The 20496-nt window shown below is 38.5% G+C and overlaps 1 protein-coding gene across 6 annotated transcripts in view; it reads left to right on the top strand.

Moving 5' to 3' along the window:
• Nr6a1 (nuclear receptor subfamily 6 group A member 1) overlaps window positions 1–20496 on the top strand; it is a 188652-nt gene that overhangs the window by 35778 nt on the left and 132378 nt on the right. For 5 of the 6 annotated variants that reach the window (XM_051185378.1, XM_051185374.1, XM_051185373.1 and 2 more), the window contains exons 2-3: window positions 11122–11163; window positions 18070–18114. In XM_051185378.1, coding sequence (XP_051041335.1) covers window positions 11122–11163; window positions 18070–18114 — 87 coding nt within the window. The remainder of the gene's footprint in view (window positions 1–11121; window positions 11164–18069; window positions 18115–20496) is intronic. The other variant, XM_051185375.1, reaches the window with a different exon arrangement.

Raw genomic sequence — 20496 nt, 5'->3', positions numbered from 1 at the left:
TAGGGAATGTGGGTGTCATGTTCTTAAAGTTACTTCCTGCTGTTTGTTGGCAACGACATCTTTAGGGGATTCTAAAAAGAAAATTCTGGTTAATTGTCAAGCTTTATTTTTTGCCCATTATTTCTGCATTATGGGCAAGTACAGACTTCTTTGAAAATACTGGCTGTAGTAGTCTGCAAGGCTGCATTGTCTCAGCTGTTTTGGATGTTGGATCACCTGGGCCACTGCTTCAGGGGGTCTTGCTTGATCTAACTGTATTAGTCTAGAAGGAATTCACAGCTTTTCATTTTCTGTGGAAACAAATCTCTCTTTCCAAAGTAACACGTCTTTATACTTAAATTTTAAAGTCAGGACATTTTCAAAATATATAAGTTGGATTAATCCAGCAGCTTTTATAATCAAATGTCTGTTAGCAGCTGTTACTCCTTCCTGGGCAATCAAACAATTCAAAGACAACACAATAACATACAGTATCCAGACTCTCTGTATTTTCCATCTTTATGTGGCTTTTTTTTTTTTTTTTTCTGTATTTTACTTTCATTTTTGAGACAGGGTTTCTCTGTGTAACTTTGGCTACCCTTGAACTTGTTCTGTATACCAGGCTGTCCTAGAAATCACAGAGATCTGCTTGCTTTTGCCTTCTGAGTACTGGGATTAAAGGCCTGTGCCACCACAACCTTTTTACTTTTCTTTTAACCACTTTATCCTTTTTCTTTTCTCTCCAAAGCCTACATATATTTTTAAACATATTGTAAACCTTTTAGAGGTTTTTCTTCATCTGAATCTGTCTTTACTCTATATCTCTTTTTCTGGCCATGAGTCTTTTATCTACTAAACAGCCTTGCTAAAAGAGCTGTGTGGTTTTTACTACTTACGCTCAGTCAGGAAGTGCCTCCCTTAAAGGAGCTGCGAGCCTCTACTTGTCTCTAGCAAGTAGAGCCCATCCCAGAAAATGCTGCTACCAAGAAGCCTTATCAGGTTTTACATGAAAATCCATGCAACCCATGTTGATGGTGCCATTTTGTTGAGTTTTCTTGTCCCACCAGGTCCTGCTGCTTCAGCCCTAAATAGAACACAGACACTATATTATTAAACTGTTGGTCAAAGGCTAGGGCTTCTTGTTGGCTAGCTGTCTTAATAAATGATTTCTATAAATCTTTGCATTTTCACATGAGCTTGGCTTACCAGGAAAGGGTCCGGACCTCTTACTCCTTACTACTTGTTGTCTCCTTCTGGCAGGCTTTCCTGTGTACCTTTCCCTGAATTATCGTCTCCTAGTCCTGCCTATCTTTCTGCCTCATTGGCCAAACAGTGTTTTATTCATAAACCAATGGTAGAAACTTAACAGAAGGACATCCCCATCAAGTCCAGAGTGTCAGACACAAAGAAACAGTCCAAAAGCAAACAAAAAATGCAAATTCCTCTTGGCTACCAGGAAAAACTGAGACTGAGACAACAGTGTTGCTGATCTGCCGGACACTAATCTCTGTCTATTCAGAGAAACCCAACTGAAATCAAGACTACGGCTTGTTGCCAATCAGCAGGCATGATCTGCTTTGTCTATTCAGGGATCCAATCCTATCCAGAAAGTTCTTGGGCCATCTCCCAGTTCCCCAACCAGTGGTCCTCTAGTGTATGCACCCAGACCTTTGCAGGCAACTCAAAAATGGATGCAGTCAATGTACAATGCAAGACAGACAAAGTGAAACCAAATGAGACAAGACACAGACTGGTCAGAGGCTCCACAGCTGGTGGATTCTGGATGAGCCCCCAAATGTTCTGTAGCATCTAGTACTGTTTGTCTCAATTCTGATTGGTCTCTCACAGGGTGCAGTTTGTGGTTTTTCTTGTTTATTGTAAGGGTGAGGTCTAGTCCCAGTGTTTTTAGCCTGCATCCTTTTATGGGTATACTAATGTTAAGTTCAGCCTCTTCAGGACACAGAATCAAAATGTATTTACTCAGTAATTTATGAATACTGGTTATACTATTGGTTCGAATGTAGTAGAGGTTATAAAGTTGAAATGGACTGGGCAGTAGTGCCACAGTCAGGGGCACGTGGATCTGAGTTTGAAGTCATCAGAACAACCAGGGTTGTTACATAGAGAAACTCTGTGGTGGGGTGGGGATGGGAGAGTGTGGCAGAGGAAGGGACACTGAAGGGACCAAGACCCTCAGCCCCCTGCTTTGGCAGCTATAACAGGCTGCAGAAAAGACCCAACAAGGTGTAGGCCTCTGACACAGCAACATGTCCTAAGTTCCTGACCTTGCCAGACCTTCTAGTTTCTAGGAAACCAGATACCCTTCATGTTGCAAGGAACCAATCAGGAGTTAGCTGGCGGACTCTGGGTGTGTCTTATTGTAACAGTGGTCTGCAGAGCATAGCAGCCACCTTGGGAGGACCTATAGGCCATAACAACAAGTTGACCAATCAACATACGACTGGCTGGTCTACCAAGTCTGGAAGTGCACCAATCCTGAGACTATTATCTCAGGATCCTTTCTCCTCCTGTTGTGTTGATCAGACAGAGGAACTGAGTTAATACAGATAACTCATTAATTGATTAAAGACTCTTTGCTTTTGCATCAGATAGGGTCTTTTGGGGTTTAGAATTTAGGCACAATAGACAGGACAAAAAAGATTTGGATGAAGTTGAAATGGGAAGCATGCTTGAGGTAAGAACGATTGATTACAATTGTAGAGTTGGCCTTGTGAATGAACTCTCACCTTCACGGGATGCTGAAGCTTCAGGATGGCCTAAGATGTAGGCTTTTGTTGTTTCAAGACAGGATTTCTGTGTGTATCCTTGAGTGTCCTGGAACTTGCTCTGTAGACTAGTCTGGCCTTAAATTCTTAAATTAAACTACCTGCCTCTGCTTCCGGAGTGCTAGGATTAAAGTTCTAAACTGCAGCTTTAAACAGGATTCAGGATTCTTTTGATAAGCCTTTTTGTAGTTAGATTAAAACATTCCCACAGTGACGTTTCCTTGCTTTTCTAAGATTCATTGAAATGCATTAGCTCTTACCCATAAGCCTTTTCTGTTCACACTTGGAAATTTAAGCTAATTTTGTGGTAAATATGCAACTTTGTAGTCAAAATAACAAAAGATCAGTGACTATAATCTGTCAACAAATGTCTGTTTGGAGAAGAACTTGTTATTTGAAAGTTTCTCTCAAGCATGGTGGTACACACCTTAAATTTCAGCACTGGGAAGGCAGATCTCTTGAGTTCAAGTCCAGCCTAGTCTATGGAGTAAGTTCTAGTACAGCCAGTGCTAGAGACCCTGTCTTGAAAAACCTTAAAACACAAAATGCTGCCCTGGCAGTTATAGTGCATGCCTTTAATCCCAGCACTCGGGAGGCAGAGGCAGGCGGATCTCTGAGATCAAGACCAGTCTGCTTTAAAAGAGCTAGTTCCAGGACAGCCTTTAAAACCACAGAGAAACTCTGTCTCCAAAACCAAAGCAACCCCCCTACACACACACACAAAACAACCCAAAATGCCAGGTGGTGTTGATGCATGCTTTTAATCCCAGCATTTGAGAGACAAGAGGCAAGTGGATCTCTGTATTTTAGAACAGCCTGTTCTACAGAGTGAGTTCCAGGAAGCCAGGACTGTTACACATAGAAACCCTTTCTTCAACCCCCTCCCCCCCAAAAAAGAAAAACACAATATTTACTTAAAAAAGGAGATCTATATAACATGAGAATTTCTGGCCCAGCAGGTCCCGCTGCCCTTCTTAGCCCCAAAGCAACACATGGACATATTAGTTGTAAAGCTGTTGGCCGTGACTAGGGTTTCTTATTGGCTAGCTCTGTTTTAATTATTAACCTATTTCTATTAATCCACGTATTTCCACATGGTCTTAGCTTACCTGGGTATGCCAGATAACAACTACTTTGCCTGCTACGTAATGACTGCTCAGCATCTCTGCAGAGAAGAGAGCAATTTTTTATTTGTCTCTGCTTATATCATGATTCTGCCCAGCTATGTCACTTCCTATCTGGCCAATCAGCCAATCAGTGTTTTATTCATTAACCAGTAAGAGAAAAATATACACAGAAGAACATTCCCCATCAGACCTAAAGTTAGGGCCATTAGTGATCACATTTTGCAAGATGATTTACCAAACAGCCAGTTGGCCATGCTGGCTATTTGTATTGACATTTCAGAAACTGCTTTTTGCTAGTTAATAAGATAGGGAAATGTAGGCTTTAAACCTAATTTAGCTCCATGCTCTTTCAGTATGCATTTATTTTCAACTGTGCTAGGGGAATATAAACTTTGCTGTATAGTTTTAGGTGCTTCTTTATATACTTAACTTGATAGTTTAGGACATAGTTAGTTCTTGTCAATCTTTAAAAGCAAATTACCGTCACCAGCCAAAGCCTTGGGTTTATAAGGAAAGGTAGGTGTGTGTGTGTGTGTGTGTGTGTGTGTGTGTGTGTGTGTGTATAAAAACTAATCATTCTGTCTTAGTATCAGTGCTGGGATTAAATCATGTGTCACAATGCCCATCAAGAGATGTTTTAAAACAAGTTTAAATAACCAACAAAGTTAGAAAACTAATCCTCTATTATTGCTATTATATTGTTCTGGGATCGAATCCAAGGTTTCCTATGCTTGGAAACCTACAGAGCTAAACTCCAGTGCATTTATGGGGCTAGAAGTGTGCTTTCTACTGAATAACTGGTATATATTTTTTTTCTTGGGAGTTGAATGTAATTGAAATCTGATTAAATGTATATTATGGTTATGTTTAATATTGGTGTGGTATTTCTTTTCCTCTGGTGACAAGCATTGATGGTAGGTAAACAGATTTATCACTGAGGGACAGCTTGTTATAGTTATCTTTTCTAGCTAGAACTGGATGTTGACAATGTGAGTATAGTCTGCTAGGAGATGTAGCCAAACCTGTCTATGATACTGATGTTATTAGGAGGCATGTAGCTTGTAAGTGTGATTGTTTTCCATATTTCCTCAGGCCTCCTTCACTAGTGAAAATATCTAAAATCAGAGACATTTAGCCAGAAAGCGATAAAGAATGTAGACAGTTGCATAATTAGGGTTCTTGGGTTCTTTGCAGCGTTCTTTCTTTCTTTCTTTCTTTCTTTCTTTCTTTCTTTCTTTTTTTTTTTTTTTTTTTTTTGAGAAAGGGTTTCTCTGTGTAGCCTTGACTGTCCTGGAACTTACTCTGTAGACCAAGCTGGCCTCAAACTCACAGAGATCCTCCTGTCTCTGTCTCCTGAGTGCTGGTATTAAAGGTGAGGGGGACCACCATTGGGGTCTTTGCAACCCTTTAATAAATTCTTTATAGTCTTTTCCTTAGACAGTATAACCATAATTATCACATTAAATAGTTGTTTATTTTTATTTTATGTGCATTGGTGTTTTGCCTGCATGTATGTTTATGTGAATGTCAGATCTTGGAGTTACAGACATTGTGAGCTGCCAATGTGGGTGCTGGGAGTTGAACCCGGATCCTCAAGAAAGCACTCAATGCTCTCAACCTCTGAGCCGTCTCACTAGCCTCACATTAAATAGTTTAAATCTAAGTGGATGTGGATGTAGCTAAATTGGTATAATGCTTGTCAACCTTGTCACAAATCCTGGCCTTAATCCCCAATAGGACATAAACTAGGCAAGGTCTCAAATACCTGTAATTTCAGTATTGGGGAGTTGGAGGCAGGATGACCAGGTTACAAAAATTCTTGGCTACTTAGCATTTTTGAGGCCACCTTGTCTCAGACCCTGTCTCCAAACCAAACCAAGTAACACACAGCAAAGCAACTAATTAAAAGTTATATCAGTGATATCCCATTCCATGTTTAATAGTTACCCTTCTAGAAATGTTCTCTGCCCCAACATTCTCCGTATTGAATTGGATCCTCTCCAGTTCACATTGTTTCTCTTTTGAGATACTGTATAAAGTCTTTCTATGCACTATTTAATTTAATCCTTTTCACAGCCATATAAGATGCTGTCTTATTTTCTGTTGTAAAGAGACACTGTGGCCAAGACATCCTATTAAAGTAAACATTTATTGTGACTCATGGTTCCATAGGGTTAGAATCCATGATCATCATGTCTGGGAGCACAGCAGTAGCAGGCAGGCAGGTATGGCACTGGGATAGTAATTAAGAACTTACTTACATTCTGGATCCAGGTTGGAGACAGATACCTCACTGGGAATGGCTGGGCTTTTTCAACTTCAAACCCACCCCTAGAGATACATCTCCTTCAACAAGGCCACACACACCTCCTAAAGCTTCCCAAACAGTTCAACTGAGAACCAAGTATTCAAATATATAAATCTATGGAGACGATTCTAGTTCAAACCACTATCTTATAGGAAGGTTAGAGTTAATATTGTATCCTACAGGTACAGAGATGTCTCCAAGGAAAAGCAAGTTGTTGGGGAGCTGGAGAGATGGCTCAGAGTTTCCTGAGTTCAATTCCCAGCAGCCACAAGGTGGCTCACAACAATCTATGGCCCTCTTCTGGTGTGTAGGTGTACATGCAGATAGAGCACTCATATACATAAATAAGTCTTGAAAAATTAAAAAAAATAATAAAGCAAGTTGTAAACGAAAGGAGGGCATGGTTGATAGACAAGCAAAGGGAACAGATTTCTCTTTAAACCAGTGCTCCTCAATCTATGGTTCATTACCCTTTTACAAACCTATATCTTCAAAAATACTTAGTATAAGATTCTTAACTGTTGGCTGGTCATGATGGTATATGCCTTTAATTCTAGAACACTCTGTGAGTTCGTGGCTAGCCTAGTATACAGAGTGAGTTCTAGTACACCTAGGGTTATACAGAGAAACCCTGTCTCAAAAAAGCAAAAAGAGTAGCAAAATTACAATTATGAAGTAGCAATGAACACAACTTTAGACATGGGGGTCATTCTTTCTCTGTCCCATCAGCCATCTCTAAAGTAATGACATGGAGACTTCTTATTAATTATGAAAGCTCAGTATTAGCTTAGGCTTGTTTCTGTCTAGCTCTTATAACTGAAATTTCTATTAAGCGAATGTGCTGCCAGGTGGCTTGTGGCTTTTACCTCTATTCCTGCATGCTCTATTTCCTTTTCTTCTGCTTGGGGACTCCCTCTTCTTCACAGAGCTCTCTGTTGGGAAGTTCTGCCTAGCTATTGGCTGTTTAGTTTTTTATTAAACCAATCACAATGACATACCTTTACACAGTGTAATCAAATATCTCACAACAGGTCACCACAACATGAGGAACTATATTAGAGGGTCACAGGTTGAGAACCATTGCTTTAAATTTTTTTTCTTAGTATTTACAATTTTTGGGTCATTCTGTCGTTATGGAGTTCAGAATGTTGGTTACTTTTAGAGGATGTATTAAGTTTTATCTTTTCTTACTACCTCTGATACAATTTTTTTACCTAATGAAAATCTGAAGCTGCAACTCAGGATTGCTTGTCTAGTCATACAACTAAATTGACTTTCATTATACCTGTCTGTCTTCCTGTACTTTCATCCTATTTTCAGGGCATTGCATAGTCTTCTAGTATGTTCAGTAGTCAACCTGTATATAGAAATGGTTCTTTCAGGGCTGGAGGGATAGCTCAGCTGTTAAAGGCTAGACTCACAACCGAAAATGGAAATGGTTCTTTCTAGTTGGGTGGTGGCGGCACACACTGTTAATCCAGCATTGAGGCAGGTAGTCTCTGAGTTCAAGGCTAGCCTGGTCTATAGCGTGAGTTCTAGGGCAGCCAGGGCTATGCAGAGAAACCCTGTCAAGCAAAAAAAGGAAGGAAGGAAAGAAAGGAAAGAAGGAAGGAAGGAAGGTGGAAAAGGAAGAAAGAAAGAATAGGAAGGAAGGAAAAGAAAGGAAAGAAGGAAGGAAGAAAGGAAAGAAGAAAAGGTTATTTCTTTATTGCCTAGTGCTGTGGTCTGAATGTTTGTGTTCCTCCAATGTTATGTTGAGATCCTACCCCCAAGGGGAGATACATATCTTTCTGTGGCTTCAGAATTATGTTTGATATTCATTCTTCTCCTGAAGATCTTCTACACTATACAAGCTATACTTAGATCTTCTTGATTCTATGGTCCTCTCCTCCCCCCCCCCGCCCCCCTATCCTGGGAACCACAGTCTCTTGCATTTGTTTAGATCATCCTGCATTTGAGTACCTTTCATAGAAGTTCAGAGATAGGAACATTTTCACTGGATGAAACAGTTCCTACATTTGTAGGGTTTGTTGCCTGTTATGAGTAGGTTTTTCCCTGCTGGCCTGGGTCCACTGCCTTGCCAGCCCCAAATAATAGAGAGACACTGTATTAGGTATTACTAGTTTCTTATCTGTTGTCTCTGTCTTAAATATTCACCTATTTCTGTTAATCTAAGTATTTCCTTGTGGTCTCAGAGGGCCAGAGAGAGGGCCCCAGCATTCTTCTCTTCTCAGGTCTCCATCTTGAATCTCTTCCCTACTCTTCCTCTCTCCTCCTAGTCTCCTCGTCCAGCCTATCTTCCTTTTCTATTGGCCAACAGTGCTTTATTCATTAACCAATAAGAGAAACATATTTACAGAACGACATCTCCCATCATCTCCTCTTTTCTGTCTAAATGAAAAGAAGGGTCTTAACTTTAACATAGCAAAATATGTAACAAAACAGTTATCAAATAAGAACCATAGTTAACAATATTTGGTCCATTAACATTTAGCAAGATTTAAAGAAAATATTTTATCTATCATATCTTTGTGAGTGTAAAGTCCTATATGTAACTTTAATCCTAACTAGGAAAAACTATAACCATAACTGTCTTCAGCTTTATCAAAGACCACAGAAGAATAATATATAAACTCTAGAAAAGGCGGAGACAACTCACTACCTGGTCAGTCACCTGAAGTGCCTCTGTAATGTTCCATCTTCAGCCTATTGGCCATAGTGTGTCTGGCAGACTCCTCAGCAAAGTAGGAAACTATCCACCAGTATTGGCAGTTTTGTCACTCATTTTGTTTCTGTGTCCTGCAGAATGTCTGGCAGACTCTTCGATGAAGCAGGAACCCTGTAGCAATGTCCATCTTGTATCAGCAGTCACTGTCCTGTGGGTCCTGCATGCATTTATATAGCATAAAGTCAAACAGTCCAGACAAGAGCAGAATCTTGCCCAAATTGCTAGTCTTGCCATATTGAAAGCAAATTCCATAACATATTTCTTCAATGTCCATCTTCCTTTCTGATGAAGTTGGTGTTGCCAGGAGCAGTTGTGCCACACTGTTAAGAAAAACCCTAAACCATTTTAAATGCCATATTCTGTAGGTCTTTAAAAGGTTTGAAGAATGCCTATCCATCTCAAATACATCTTGAAAACCTAACTAATAGGTAACTATCTCACTGTGCTCACTGCCTTGGTCTACGCTGCCATCCAGCAGCATGCTGCCAGCCTGGAGATGTGGTCACTGCCATTGTCAGCTCTCGTACACACCATTCAGTTGTTAGCAGAGCTCTTTAAAAGCCTTGATGTTTTTTCCACTTATGCTGAGTCAGGAAACCTCCCTTAAAGGAGCTGCGCAAATCTCTGCTTGTCTCTAGCAAAACAGAGTCCAACCTAGAAAAATACTGCTACCAAGAAGCCTTGCTTGTCTCTGTTCTTTTGTTTCTAAAACCCTTTCCTAAGCTTTTGTTAAGTTTTAAGTGGAAGTTCTTTAGTCCACATTGGGCGCCATTATATTTTGAGTAGTTTTTCCTCCAGCCCCCCTGGGCCCCAAAGCCTCGCCAGCCCCAAATAATACACAGAGACACTGTATTTGATATTAAGCTGTTGGCCTATTTATTACTAGTTTCTTATCTGCTGGCTTTGTCTTAAATATTAATCCATTTCTATTAATCTAAGTATTTCCTTGTGGTCTCATCTTACCAGAGAGAGGGCCCTAGCATTCTTTTCTCTCAGGTCTCGGTTAGGGTTAGCTTACACATACTTAATAATGGAAAATTTGGTTTCATGTGTGTGTGTAGGTAAAGTTTTCTGAAGGTCTTGTTTTGTTTGGAGACTGGGTTCCTCGTATTTCAGGCTGACCTTGTACTTGCTGTGAACATTTGGTCCTCCTGTGTACCTATTGAGTGTTGAGATTGTAGGCCTATACCACTGTGTCCAGTTTATATAATGCCAGGGATCAAATGGAGAACATAATTTATGCTGAGCAAGTACTCTTAAAACTGAGCTATATCTCCAGCTCTCTAATTGTTGTTCTTTTGATGCAACTTATGCCTAAGAAACACAAACACGAGACTCATTGCCCACGTGGAGTTTTTTGAGAGAAGGGAGAGAAAGAGGGGATAGCTGGTGGCCAACTGAAAGCAGGAGAGAGAGAGAGAGAGGAAGAGTAAGGGGGGGCAGAGAGAGAGCAAGAGGGGGCAAGAGAGAAACCAGAGAGAGGAACCAGAGAGAGACCAGAGAGAGCGGCGCTCTTGGCGCACTTGCTTTAAAAGGTGGTCTTGTGCATGAGTAACTGAGTCCTCTGGCAGCCAGGTAAAGCTTGAGCCAGGTAAAGCTGATGTAGCGATGACACGGCCATGAGCGTCCCGCCCATCGTCGGGGCGGGGGTCAGCTGGCTGCTAGTTCCTAACACTAATCTTTGTTAATCTTAAGTAAATTCACCTTATATGATATTTGTTGTAAATTCCTGTTTGATTGTTTGCTGTCTTTTGGGACATAATTGATACCATTAAAAAAAAGTATTAAATGAATGTTAATTTTCCTCTGAGTTTATATTCCAGTGGACATTGGCATTCTTATTTATACTTATTGTGCTGTTGTTTATTGAGCCCCTACTATGTGCTAAGGAATGTACTAAATTCTTACTACTGTTACAACTCTGGTATATACACTTATTTCCATTTCAATGTTAAGGTGATGAAATGGAAACCCTGAGAGGGTAATTGTTAGAAATAGGATTTAAACCCAAACTAATTTTTGAGTCTAATTTGGGATGTGGGAAGATTACTGGAAATTGAACTCAGTAGTCCAAGAACTGAGTCATATATCCTCCCACATTATATGATATTTGATTTTTAATATGTAGAATCAGCTTGAACTAATTAAAAAATGAAAAGTAATAATCTTCTTCTCCCCCTGTTTTCTTTTTAGGTTTCTGTCAGGATGAATTGGGAAAACTTGATCCAGGCACTAGTAAGTTCTAAATGTTATCTAGTGTTTGTTGGTGAGAAAAGGGTGTGACTTCACTTATAAGTATTTAAGATATCTTTGTTTTGTTTTGTTTGTTTGTTTTGAGACACAGTTTCTCTGTGTAGCTTTGGAGCCTGTCCTCGAACTTGCTCCAAGTTCAAGGCTGGCCTTGAATTTACAGAGATATGCTTGCCTCTGCCTCTGGGATTAAAGGTGTGGGCCACCACTGCCCAGTTTAATTTTAATGTATCTTTGATATTTTTATTTGAATGGCCCTCAGATTGTATCTCTTTAACAATTATAAGAATGATATTCTGTCTTTAACATTTTCTTTTTCATTTGCTAGTACTGTTTGATGGCCACATTTATCCATTTAATAGTTGTTTGCTGAAAATTTTGTTAAAAACAGACCCCCTTGTTCAGTTCTCCAGTGAAGCCAGCAGCAAACATTGTTGGATTTTTGTACATATGCAACTATATACTCAAAATTGAGTTTAGCAGGTAACATCCAATTCTGTATTCTTCTTTATGTATTTACTGAAAGTAGCTCAAGCCATTTGTTGAGAAAAGCCTTGATATTCTCTTAAAGATTGTTATTCAGTTATTCTATGTTCTGGATTAAGTAATTCAACTTCCTTTAAATATTTGTATGGGCTCCCTTACTGAATGTGGTGGTTTACTATTCCATGATAGTAAACATGAATTTATATGTCACTATAGGATGGAAGTCACAAAAAATGACTTTTCTTTTAACATGCCAGGCTTTGGTGGCACACCCCTTTAATCTCTTGGGAGGCAGAGGCAGGCAGATTTGTGTGTGGCCAGGCTGGTCTATGAAGTGAGTCCCACGACAACCAGGACTGTTTCAAGAAACACTGTCTGGAAAAAAGAGTAGGAAGCATCTGAACCATCTGGACAGACCCCTGATTATTATTTTTGATACTGCAATTTCTGGGAATTCTGACTGGAAGGTATATTTCCCTTGTTAGTATTTTCACACATTAGATTGAGACATTAATAGAGCTTTCTCTTTATTGTGTCTTTGGAATTTAGAGATCCCTGATGTCTTCCACTACAAATTCCTGATCCTATTTTATTGTGACAGGCCCCCACCTTTGCAGCTGATTTCTAGTTGTGCTAGGTAGTAGCAGATTTGGGATAACAGGTGGAATGTGTTGGAACTAGTTAGGGTAAGACTTCCTTTATCTACCAGGTATTCTTTTAGTTACCTTTTTTGCGGATGGACAGCCATGCTTCAGATATGAGCTGCTGTTCACATTCTGACTTTTTCCTACAATTCTGGGCTTCCTAGAGCCCAATGTTATAGCCCAGGTTCAGGCTAAGTTCATTTCTACAAGAAGTGCCCTGTACTGTGCCCTTAGCATAAGCCTGGGTACAAGGGCAGTCAGAGGTCAAGAAAAGTTCAAAACATTGTTAACATTTCTGTGCTGTTTTCAAATAACCCCAATCTACCTTGCTCAGGGAGTTTTCCCTCAGCTACTGTGTTTACCATGTAGTTGTAAAACTCAAAAGAACAATGGCTGACTTGATACAAGGGAAATTAGAGAATAGAAGTCATTGTTGCCTAAAATAGGAGAAATAAGTGATTTATGTTTGGGGGTCAATTAAGCTATAAAACAGTAAGGGGACCTGTGATTTCAAGACAGCACTTTCCTGTAGACAAGAGGTTCCCAATAAAGGCTGTCAGCTTTCAAGGCTAAATTATTAATTCCTTTCATGCCTTTCTGGGATTGTAAACACTCCATAAGACAGGGAAACAATTGGTACTGTTCAGTTATGGGGCAGATAGAGGGTCAAAGGGTAAATGGTTGGATTAGCAACAGCTGTTCTTCCTCTGGAGTTCAACTTTGTCTCTTGTCTATTTTTGCAACGATATTCCTGAATTTTTGGCCTATATGAAGTCTATTTCTCTTATGATCCTAAAATAGACATAGAGAAAACATCAACAAAAATTGAAAATACTTTCATTCAGTTTCCAAAGTTGAAGATTTTTTTGGTATATACTTACTTTTTTGTATGATGTCCAAAGGATACTAGCCAAAGGAAAGAGGCCGCTTACAGGCAGCTGGATTAGAATCTTTTTAGCATTTTTTTTCTTTCCAAATGGTTGAAGTTGCTGGTATAGTTGAATTAAGAGAAAGACAATGACTTTGTTTCAGCTGGTAGTAGAAATTATTGTTTTTCTTTAAAATATTAAAACGAAAACACAAGAATCTCTTATCTTACCACTAAGAAGTAAATATCATTCAAGAATAATTATTCTAGGTTTGTGTTCAATCTCTTATGTTATTAATAATCATAACATCTATGTATTTTTGTATCTCATTTTCTTTTATACATGCAGAGAATTGTCTACAAGTCTTGGGACATTTGTTTTAATGAACATTTTAACAGCAGGATGGCAACTTCCTTGTGTAGTGGAAAAGAAAATCTTTGGTGTGGTCTATTTAGCCATTCTCTTATTCCTGAGGATACTTTATCCTACATTATACACAATGCCACAGTGGACATGTTCATAGTTCATAAGTCTAATTTCAAATGAATGCTTTAGTTTTTTATATAAGCAAAATCTTCTCAATTTAAAAAAAAATGGTATGATCAGGGGCTGAAGAGATGGCTAGTTTTTTTTTTTTTTTTTTAAATATAATCTCTGTGTATTAGTTTTCTCATGTGAATATTTGAATAGTAAAAGTATGATTTTTATTTTTATTAGGCCTGTTATGAGGATTAGTTGCAGTAATATATGTAATGGGTTTAGAATAATGCTTAACAAATGGTAAACACTAATAAGTGTATGCTACTTTAGGCTATTAGTGTATTGTTGAAATTCTCTGTATATATTTAATGGGATGTTACAACTGTATATTTTATTCAGTAGATTAACCTTCACCTCACTTTTTTTTTGTTTTTTAAGACAGGACTTCTCTGTGTAGCCCTGACTATCCTGGAACTTTCACTACAGACCAGGCTAACCTTTAACCCAGAGAGGCACCTGCCTCTGCCTCTCAAGTCCTGGTGTACACCACCACACCTGACAATATGTCATAACTTTTGATATTAGAAAGTATAGTACAGTTATATCAGTGGTTAATGCTCTTTTACGGGACCCAGGTTCAATTCCATGCATTCACCAGGCAGGTCTGTAACTCCAGTTAATGGGGATCTGATGCCTTCTTCTCGTCTCTGCATATAGTGTGTGCATATGGTGCGCAGATATACATGCAGACAAAACACCCACAAACAGAGCAGAGAATCAGTTTAAAGTTGAATAGTAGATATCAAGGAAGAAAAGATAGCTGGGTGATAGTGGCTCATATCTGTAATCCCAGCTATCGGGAAGCAGAGGTAGGCAGATCTTCGTGAGTTCGTGGCCAGAGCTGTTACACAGATAAACCCTGTCTTGAAAAACAAAACAACAACAACAACAAAATCTGGAAACATTAATTTTTATCTCATTCTGTGTGTAGACATACGTGGAGGTCAGGGGACAACATTGGGCTTCCTCTTTCACCTTGAGACACAAGGTCTCTTCTTCTTGAGACTTTTGGAGAATTCTTGTCTCCACTTCCCATCTCTGTAGGATCAGTGGGATTATAAGTGCCGGTCTGGGGATCTGAGCTAAGATTCTTATGTTTGGGTGGCAAGAAGTTTATTGATTTAGACATTGTCCCATTCTGAGAAATATAATTTATTGGGTGTTTCTTATGTGCCAGACACTGCATATATTCAGCAGTTGTATGTGGAGTGTGTCATAGAAGATGATTTGATGAGTTTGATTTTTGTAGGATCTGACCTATTTAACACAGTGTGGGAAGCTGTCTTTTGGGGGCTGCAGTCAGAGGCAGCCGACCAGCCCAGAGTTAATACCTGAGAGGGGCACAAAAGAAAGGCTAGCTAAAGAGGTTAAAAATCCAAGACAGAGAAAGACACAGGATAGTTGTCAGGAGGGCCAATTCAATCCATACTAAATGCCCCTAGTTTATTCTTTCACAATCTTAAGTATTCAACCAACAGTGGGGGCAAAAAAAAAAAAAAAAGGCAGGAGACTTCTATTACCATGTATAAGGGGCAAAGAGACTTACTTCCCTTAATCTTCCAGGACAGTTTTGAACTCTCTGACATTTAGTCAAAATGAAATGGACTCCTTTTCATGGGTCCTGACAACACAGTACTTTTTTTCCTTTTCTTGTATATGTCAAGCCTTAGCCACAGTATAAATGCCATAGTCCTGTTAAAGGTTTCTGGTTTAGAGGAAAAGTAGACATAAATTTATATGATTTTTTTTTTTACCACATAGTGATAGCTGACATATAAAATGCTTTACATTGATTTTTTTTTTTTTTTGGAAGCATGTATAAAGACTATACATTCCATGAGAACTGTAAGGTCTGTTTGAAAACATGAAATGACTTACCTCAATGTATGTCATAGAGTATGGCTGGAGAGCCCTTATTTTACTGATCTGCCTGTAGTCTTAATTTTGATAGTCTCAGATGTTAATGGCGAAGCTGAGGAAGAAGCTCAGTGACACAGAGCATTTAACTAGTATATGCGAGGTCCTTGTTTCAGTTTCTGTGACCATCTCCATCATCATGATCATCATCATTATTACAGACATGGCCTCTGTGATTCTGACTGGCTCAGAGCTGGCATTCTGTAGACTAGGCTGGCCTTGAACTCAGTGATATGCTTCTACCTTCCAAGTACTGGGATTAAATAAAGGCTTGTGCCCCTACACTTTGTCTGTTTGTTGTTTTTGTTTGTTTTGTTTTGTTTTTCAGACAGCGTTTCTCTGTGCATTCTTGATGGTTCTGGAACTCACTCTATAGACCAGGCTGCCTTCAAATTCACAGAGATCGATCTGCCTCTGCCTCCCTACCTCCCTAGTGCTGGGATTAAAGATGTGTGCCACAACACCTGGCCTGGCTATGCTTTTTTTTTTTAACTATTTTATTTTTTAGTTTTACATCTCCCAGTTCTCCTTCCCCTCACCCAACTCCCTTTTCCCTCCTCAGAGATGGTATGGCCTCATAATGGGTTATGTGTGAAAGAATAAGGCCATTTTAAGTGTCATTTCAGTATCTTTTACATTATGGGATGATTTTGCACACAGACTGGAAGAATTCACTGTGGAATTAGGTTTCAAAGAGATTTCTTTGGTAGCTCAGGTTCAGGACTATTGTATGGTTTATGAGACAGGTTCTTTCCTGAGCAAATTATACATTTACAAGTCTCCCCATTTTCCCGTACTGTCTCCTCCATTAGGTGGTTCATGACATTAGCATTTCCCCTGTGCCTCTAAAGCTCCAGCTCAATATGCTGCATCATTTCTGGAAAGTGCTTTCTGATAAGGATTCTTTTGAACAAGGTTGGGGTGGGATTTGATTGAGAGCATAGATTGGACTCCCATTCCCTTGACCTGCCCCTGTTTCAGAGTTTATACTGACTTGTAGGCATTCTCTGTGGAGTCAAGAGTTTAGCACTTGTTTACAATTGGTGAAAATAGTTGAAGTCAAAGGCAGTTGCTCAGTTCTTGGATAATTGTAGATGTCTGTCATTCGTGGGCACAGGGAGTACTAAAACTTTTAAGTCTGGGGATTGTAATGGATGACTAAGAAGGAATGTTAAAAAAATCTGAGGTTAGATTAGAGCAGTTATTTTTTTCTGTGGGAGCAGTATTGTGACAGTTTGAGCTCTCTCTCTCTCTCTCTCTCTGTGTGTGTGTGTGTGTGTGTGTGTGTGTGTGTGTGTGTGTGTGTGTGTGTGTTGATGTGAAAGGGGTTGTGGGAGATCTGTCAAAGCAAGTCTGTGATGGTCAGAGGACAACTCTGTGGAGTCAATTCTTTCCTTCTGGCTTGAGATGGGTCCCAGGGGTCATTCTCTAACATCAAGCGTATGTGTCACATGCTTTTACTCACTGAGCCATCTCTCTGATCCTCATATTAAAAACAAAACAAAAACAACAAAAAAACAAAAACTGAAAAAGGTTGTTTGAATTCAGTACCTTGGTATCAGAGTGCATGAGAATTTTCTCCTCTTGCTTTGGTCTTTCACTTTTTTTTGTTTGGTTTTTCACTTTAAAGATCATTCTGGCCTCTAACTCAAAGTGATCTGCTCATCTTCCTCCTCGGTTTAAAGGAGTGCAGTTCCACACTCACCTCACAATTTTAGCTTTTTAAAGTAAGAGTCTTGCATGATTAAGACAAGTGAAATATGATTGAAAGAAAATTTGTCTGCCTTTTCATCTGACATGTTTTCAAAACTATGTTGACAATGCAAGCCTATCATAGCTCCAGCTTCCCACTTAGAGTACAGGTTTCATATTCAGATTATATGCCTTCATGTTTATCCCTCTTTTCCCCCAGTTTTCATGTATTTATTTTGTTTTATTTTATTTTTGAGAAAGGAATGGTCTGGATACCTGTGTTGTCAAGGATGGCTTTAACTCAAGAGTTTATGTCTTAGCTTCTTAAGTACTAGAATTACATGTGTCAGTCACTGTGCCAAACCAGAATTTTCTTATCTTAAAATTGCTCTGTGGAAGGGACACAAGTGAGATGGTTCAGCTAGGTAAAGTAGCTTCCTGCCCAGCCTGGCCATCTGAGTATAGTACCTGTAATCCCCATGGTGGAGGAAGAGAACCAACTGTAATAACCCATGCTAAGTGTCATTGTAACCAAATAAGTAATATAGTATATGTGAATTACTCACCATCTACCCACTAGTCATTTTTGCATCTTTTTCTGTGGTTGAAGTATGGGAATAAAATTTCTAACTTTGTTAGTATTTATTGTGCATTTACTGAATTAAGTCATTAAAGTATTATCTTGTTTACTTTTCCTAGCAGGTCTATGAAGTTATTCTCAACTCTAGTTTTCTGTTTTGCAGATGGGGAGACTGACAGTTTAACACTTGGCCAAGGTCACACACCTGGTAAGTGGTGGAGCTGCTCTTTGTGACCCCAAAGTCCTTGTTTTTTGTATCTTTTTAAAATTGAAGTATGAGGGCTGGAGAGATGGTTCAGTGATTAAGAGCACTGGCTGCTCTTCCAAAGGCCCCAGCAACCACATGGTAGCTCTCTTCTATCATGCAAGTGTACATGCAGGCAGAACCCTGTGTATATAATAAATATTAAATATAATAAATATAATAAATACAAGAAAATGCTCCTGTCTGAAAATGTGAATCAAAGAAGTTTTAACAGGAATGTTAACCATTGTTCCTCTTCAAAATTCCCTCTGCTTTTTCCCTTTTGATCTACTATTCTATCCCTAAAACCTAGTAACTTCTTATTTCTTGTTCTAAAATCTCATATGCATAGCTTCACACAATATATGTTCTTTTGTGCATGAATTTCAGCCCAGTATTTTATAGTAATCCATGATGCAAGTGTTCATTTCTTTTTATTACTGAGTAGTAGTCTGCTGACAGTATCACAGGTAATTAATTCATCTGTGGACACTTGGGCTGTTTCTAGTTTATTGTAAATAAAGCATCTGTAAGACTTCTTTCGCAAAAATTTGTACATACATGTATATTGATTCTTTAAAGTATACTAGGAATTGGTGGCTTATATGGTATATACACATTAAAACTTTGTAAAAGTTGGCAGTTTTCCAAAGTGTTTTTACATTTTATAGTTGTAGTAGCATATGAATTCCTGTTTCATATGTTTGCAAATAATTGATATTGTCAGAGTTTTAATTTTTGTAACTCTAGTGAGCATTGTAATGGCATGTTTTTAACTGGCATTTCCCCAATGGCCAGTTATGTTGGTAATTATATTATACACTTACTGGCTATTCATATATCTTCTTTTTAAATGGTTCAAGTCTTGACTATTAAAAACATTAAGTTCTTTGTCTACTTTTTGCATTGTTGGTATTTTTATATTCTGGATATGTCATATCATAAATGTGGTATGAATGTTTTCTCCTGGTCTGTGGTTTTCCTTTTCATTTTCTAAGACCTATTATGATGATTACAACTTGTAATTTTTATGAAGTGTAAGTTTTGAAATCTTTTGTTACTCTTATATCTTCACTAAGAAATCTTAGTCTAACCAAATTCTATCTTCAGGTCCACAATTTTGGCATATTTTACAAAGTAGGCATGCAACTCTTTTTCATATGAAAATTTGTTTGTTCAAGTTTTGTCAAAGTCTTTTTCTCAGTAAATAGTTTGAAGGTTTTCAAATATTTAAAAAATATGTGAACCTGTTGGTTCTTGTATTCTCTTTCATTAACCCTTCCTAATGTCACCAAAGGCTCGATGTCTGAACTTTGTGCCTTTGAAACTGGGGGATGTTCATAAGCCACCTCCATCCTTCCTGTCCAAATTTATTTTAGCTTAGTGTTTTGTTTTTTCCTTTCAAAAACAATTCCTAAGAAAATTACTGATTTTTTTTTAAATTTTATTTCCTAATTCCATCAGAATAATTGTCTTTCTTCTTTTCAGTGCTGGGTAAACTCAGGCTCTGGCATCTGGGAGGCAGAGTGCTCTATCACTGCATTCTGTCCCTGGCTCATATTGTCATTTTTATAATGGCAGCAGGGCTTCTAGCCCTTGCATTTAGTTTGTCTTTCCACTTAAAGCAGTGTCATCACTTTTTTCTCATTGATGTTTTAAATGGATTAATGTTAACATCCATTTTTTCTTTAAAATTATTTCTATTTTGCCTTTTAATGCTATTATGACTCATACTGGTTTTAAAGTTTATTTGCCAGATTGTTTGTTGCTAGTGTAAAGAAATGCAATTGATTTGGTGTATTGAGTTTGTATTGAATTTGTTTACTAGTTCTGCTAGTTACTTAAAAAATAAATCTGTTGGGACTTTTGTGCACACAACTATGAATAAAGACAGCTATATATTTTCTTTTTTGATGTTTATGGTGTTTGTTTATTTTTCTTACTGTACTGGCTAAGAGTTCCAGTAGGTAGAAGAGATGGCAATGCTATTTTTGTGTTGTTTTTAACCTTAAGGTGGAAATAATTCAATATTCATGGTCAAATATAATATATACTGTACAGACTTTTTTTCTTACAGTTTCCATTTTAAATATGTTTTTTGACTATGTGCATGCACACATGTCTAAATGATACCAGGTTTTTCTGCATAGCTCCTGGTGTCCTATAGTACACCATGTAGCTCAGCTGATCCTCAAGCTCTTAAATTGTGCTGCCTCTGCCTCTTTAGTTCTGGAATTACTGGCGCCTACTACCATGTTTGGCTCTCCTTTGTGTGTGTGTGTGTGTGTGTGTGTGTGTGTGTGTGTAAGCATATGCTCACTTGTGCATGCAATGTATGTGTTAAAC

The sequence above is a fragment of the Phodopus roborovskii genome, unplaced genomic scaffold, assembly GCF_943737965.1.
Source record: "Phodopus roborovskii unplaced genomic scaffold, PHOROB, whole genome shotgun sequence".
NCBI lineage: Eukaryota > Metazoa > Chordata > Mammalia > Rodentia > Cricetidae > Phodopus > Phodopus roborovskii.
The sequence above is the reverse complement of the archived record's forward strand: the minus strand, read 5'-3'. Positions and strand labels throughout refer to the sequence as shown.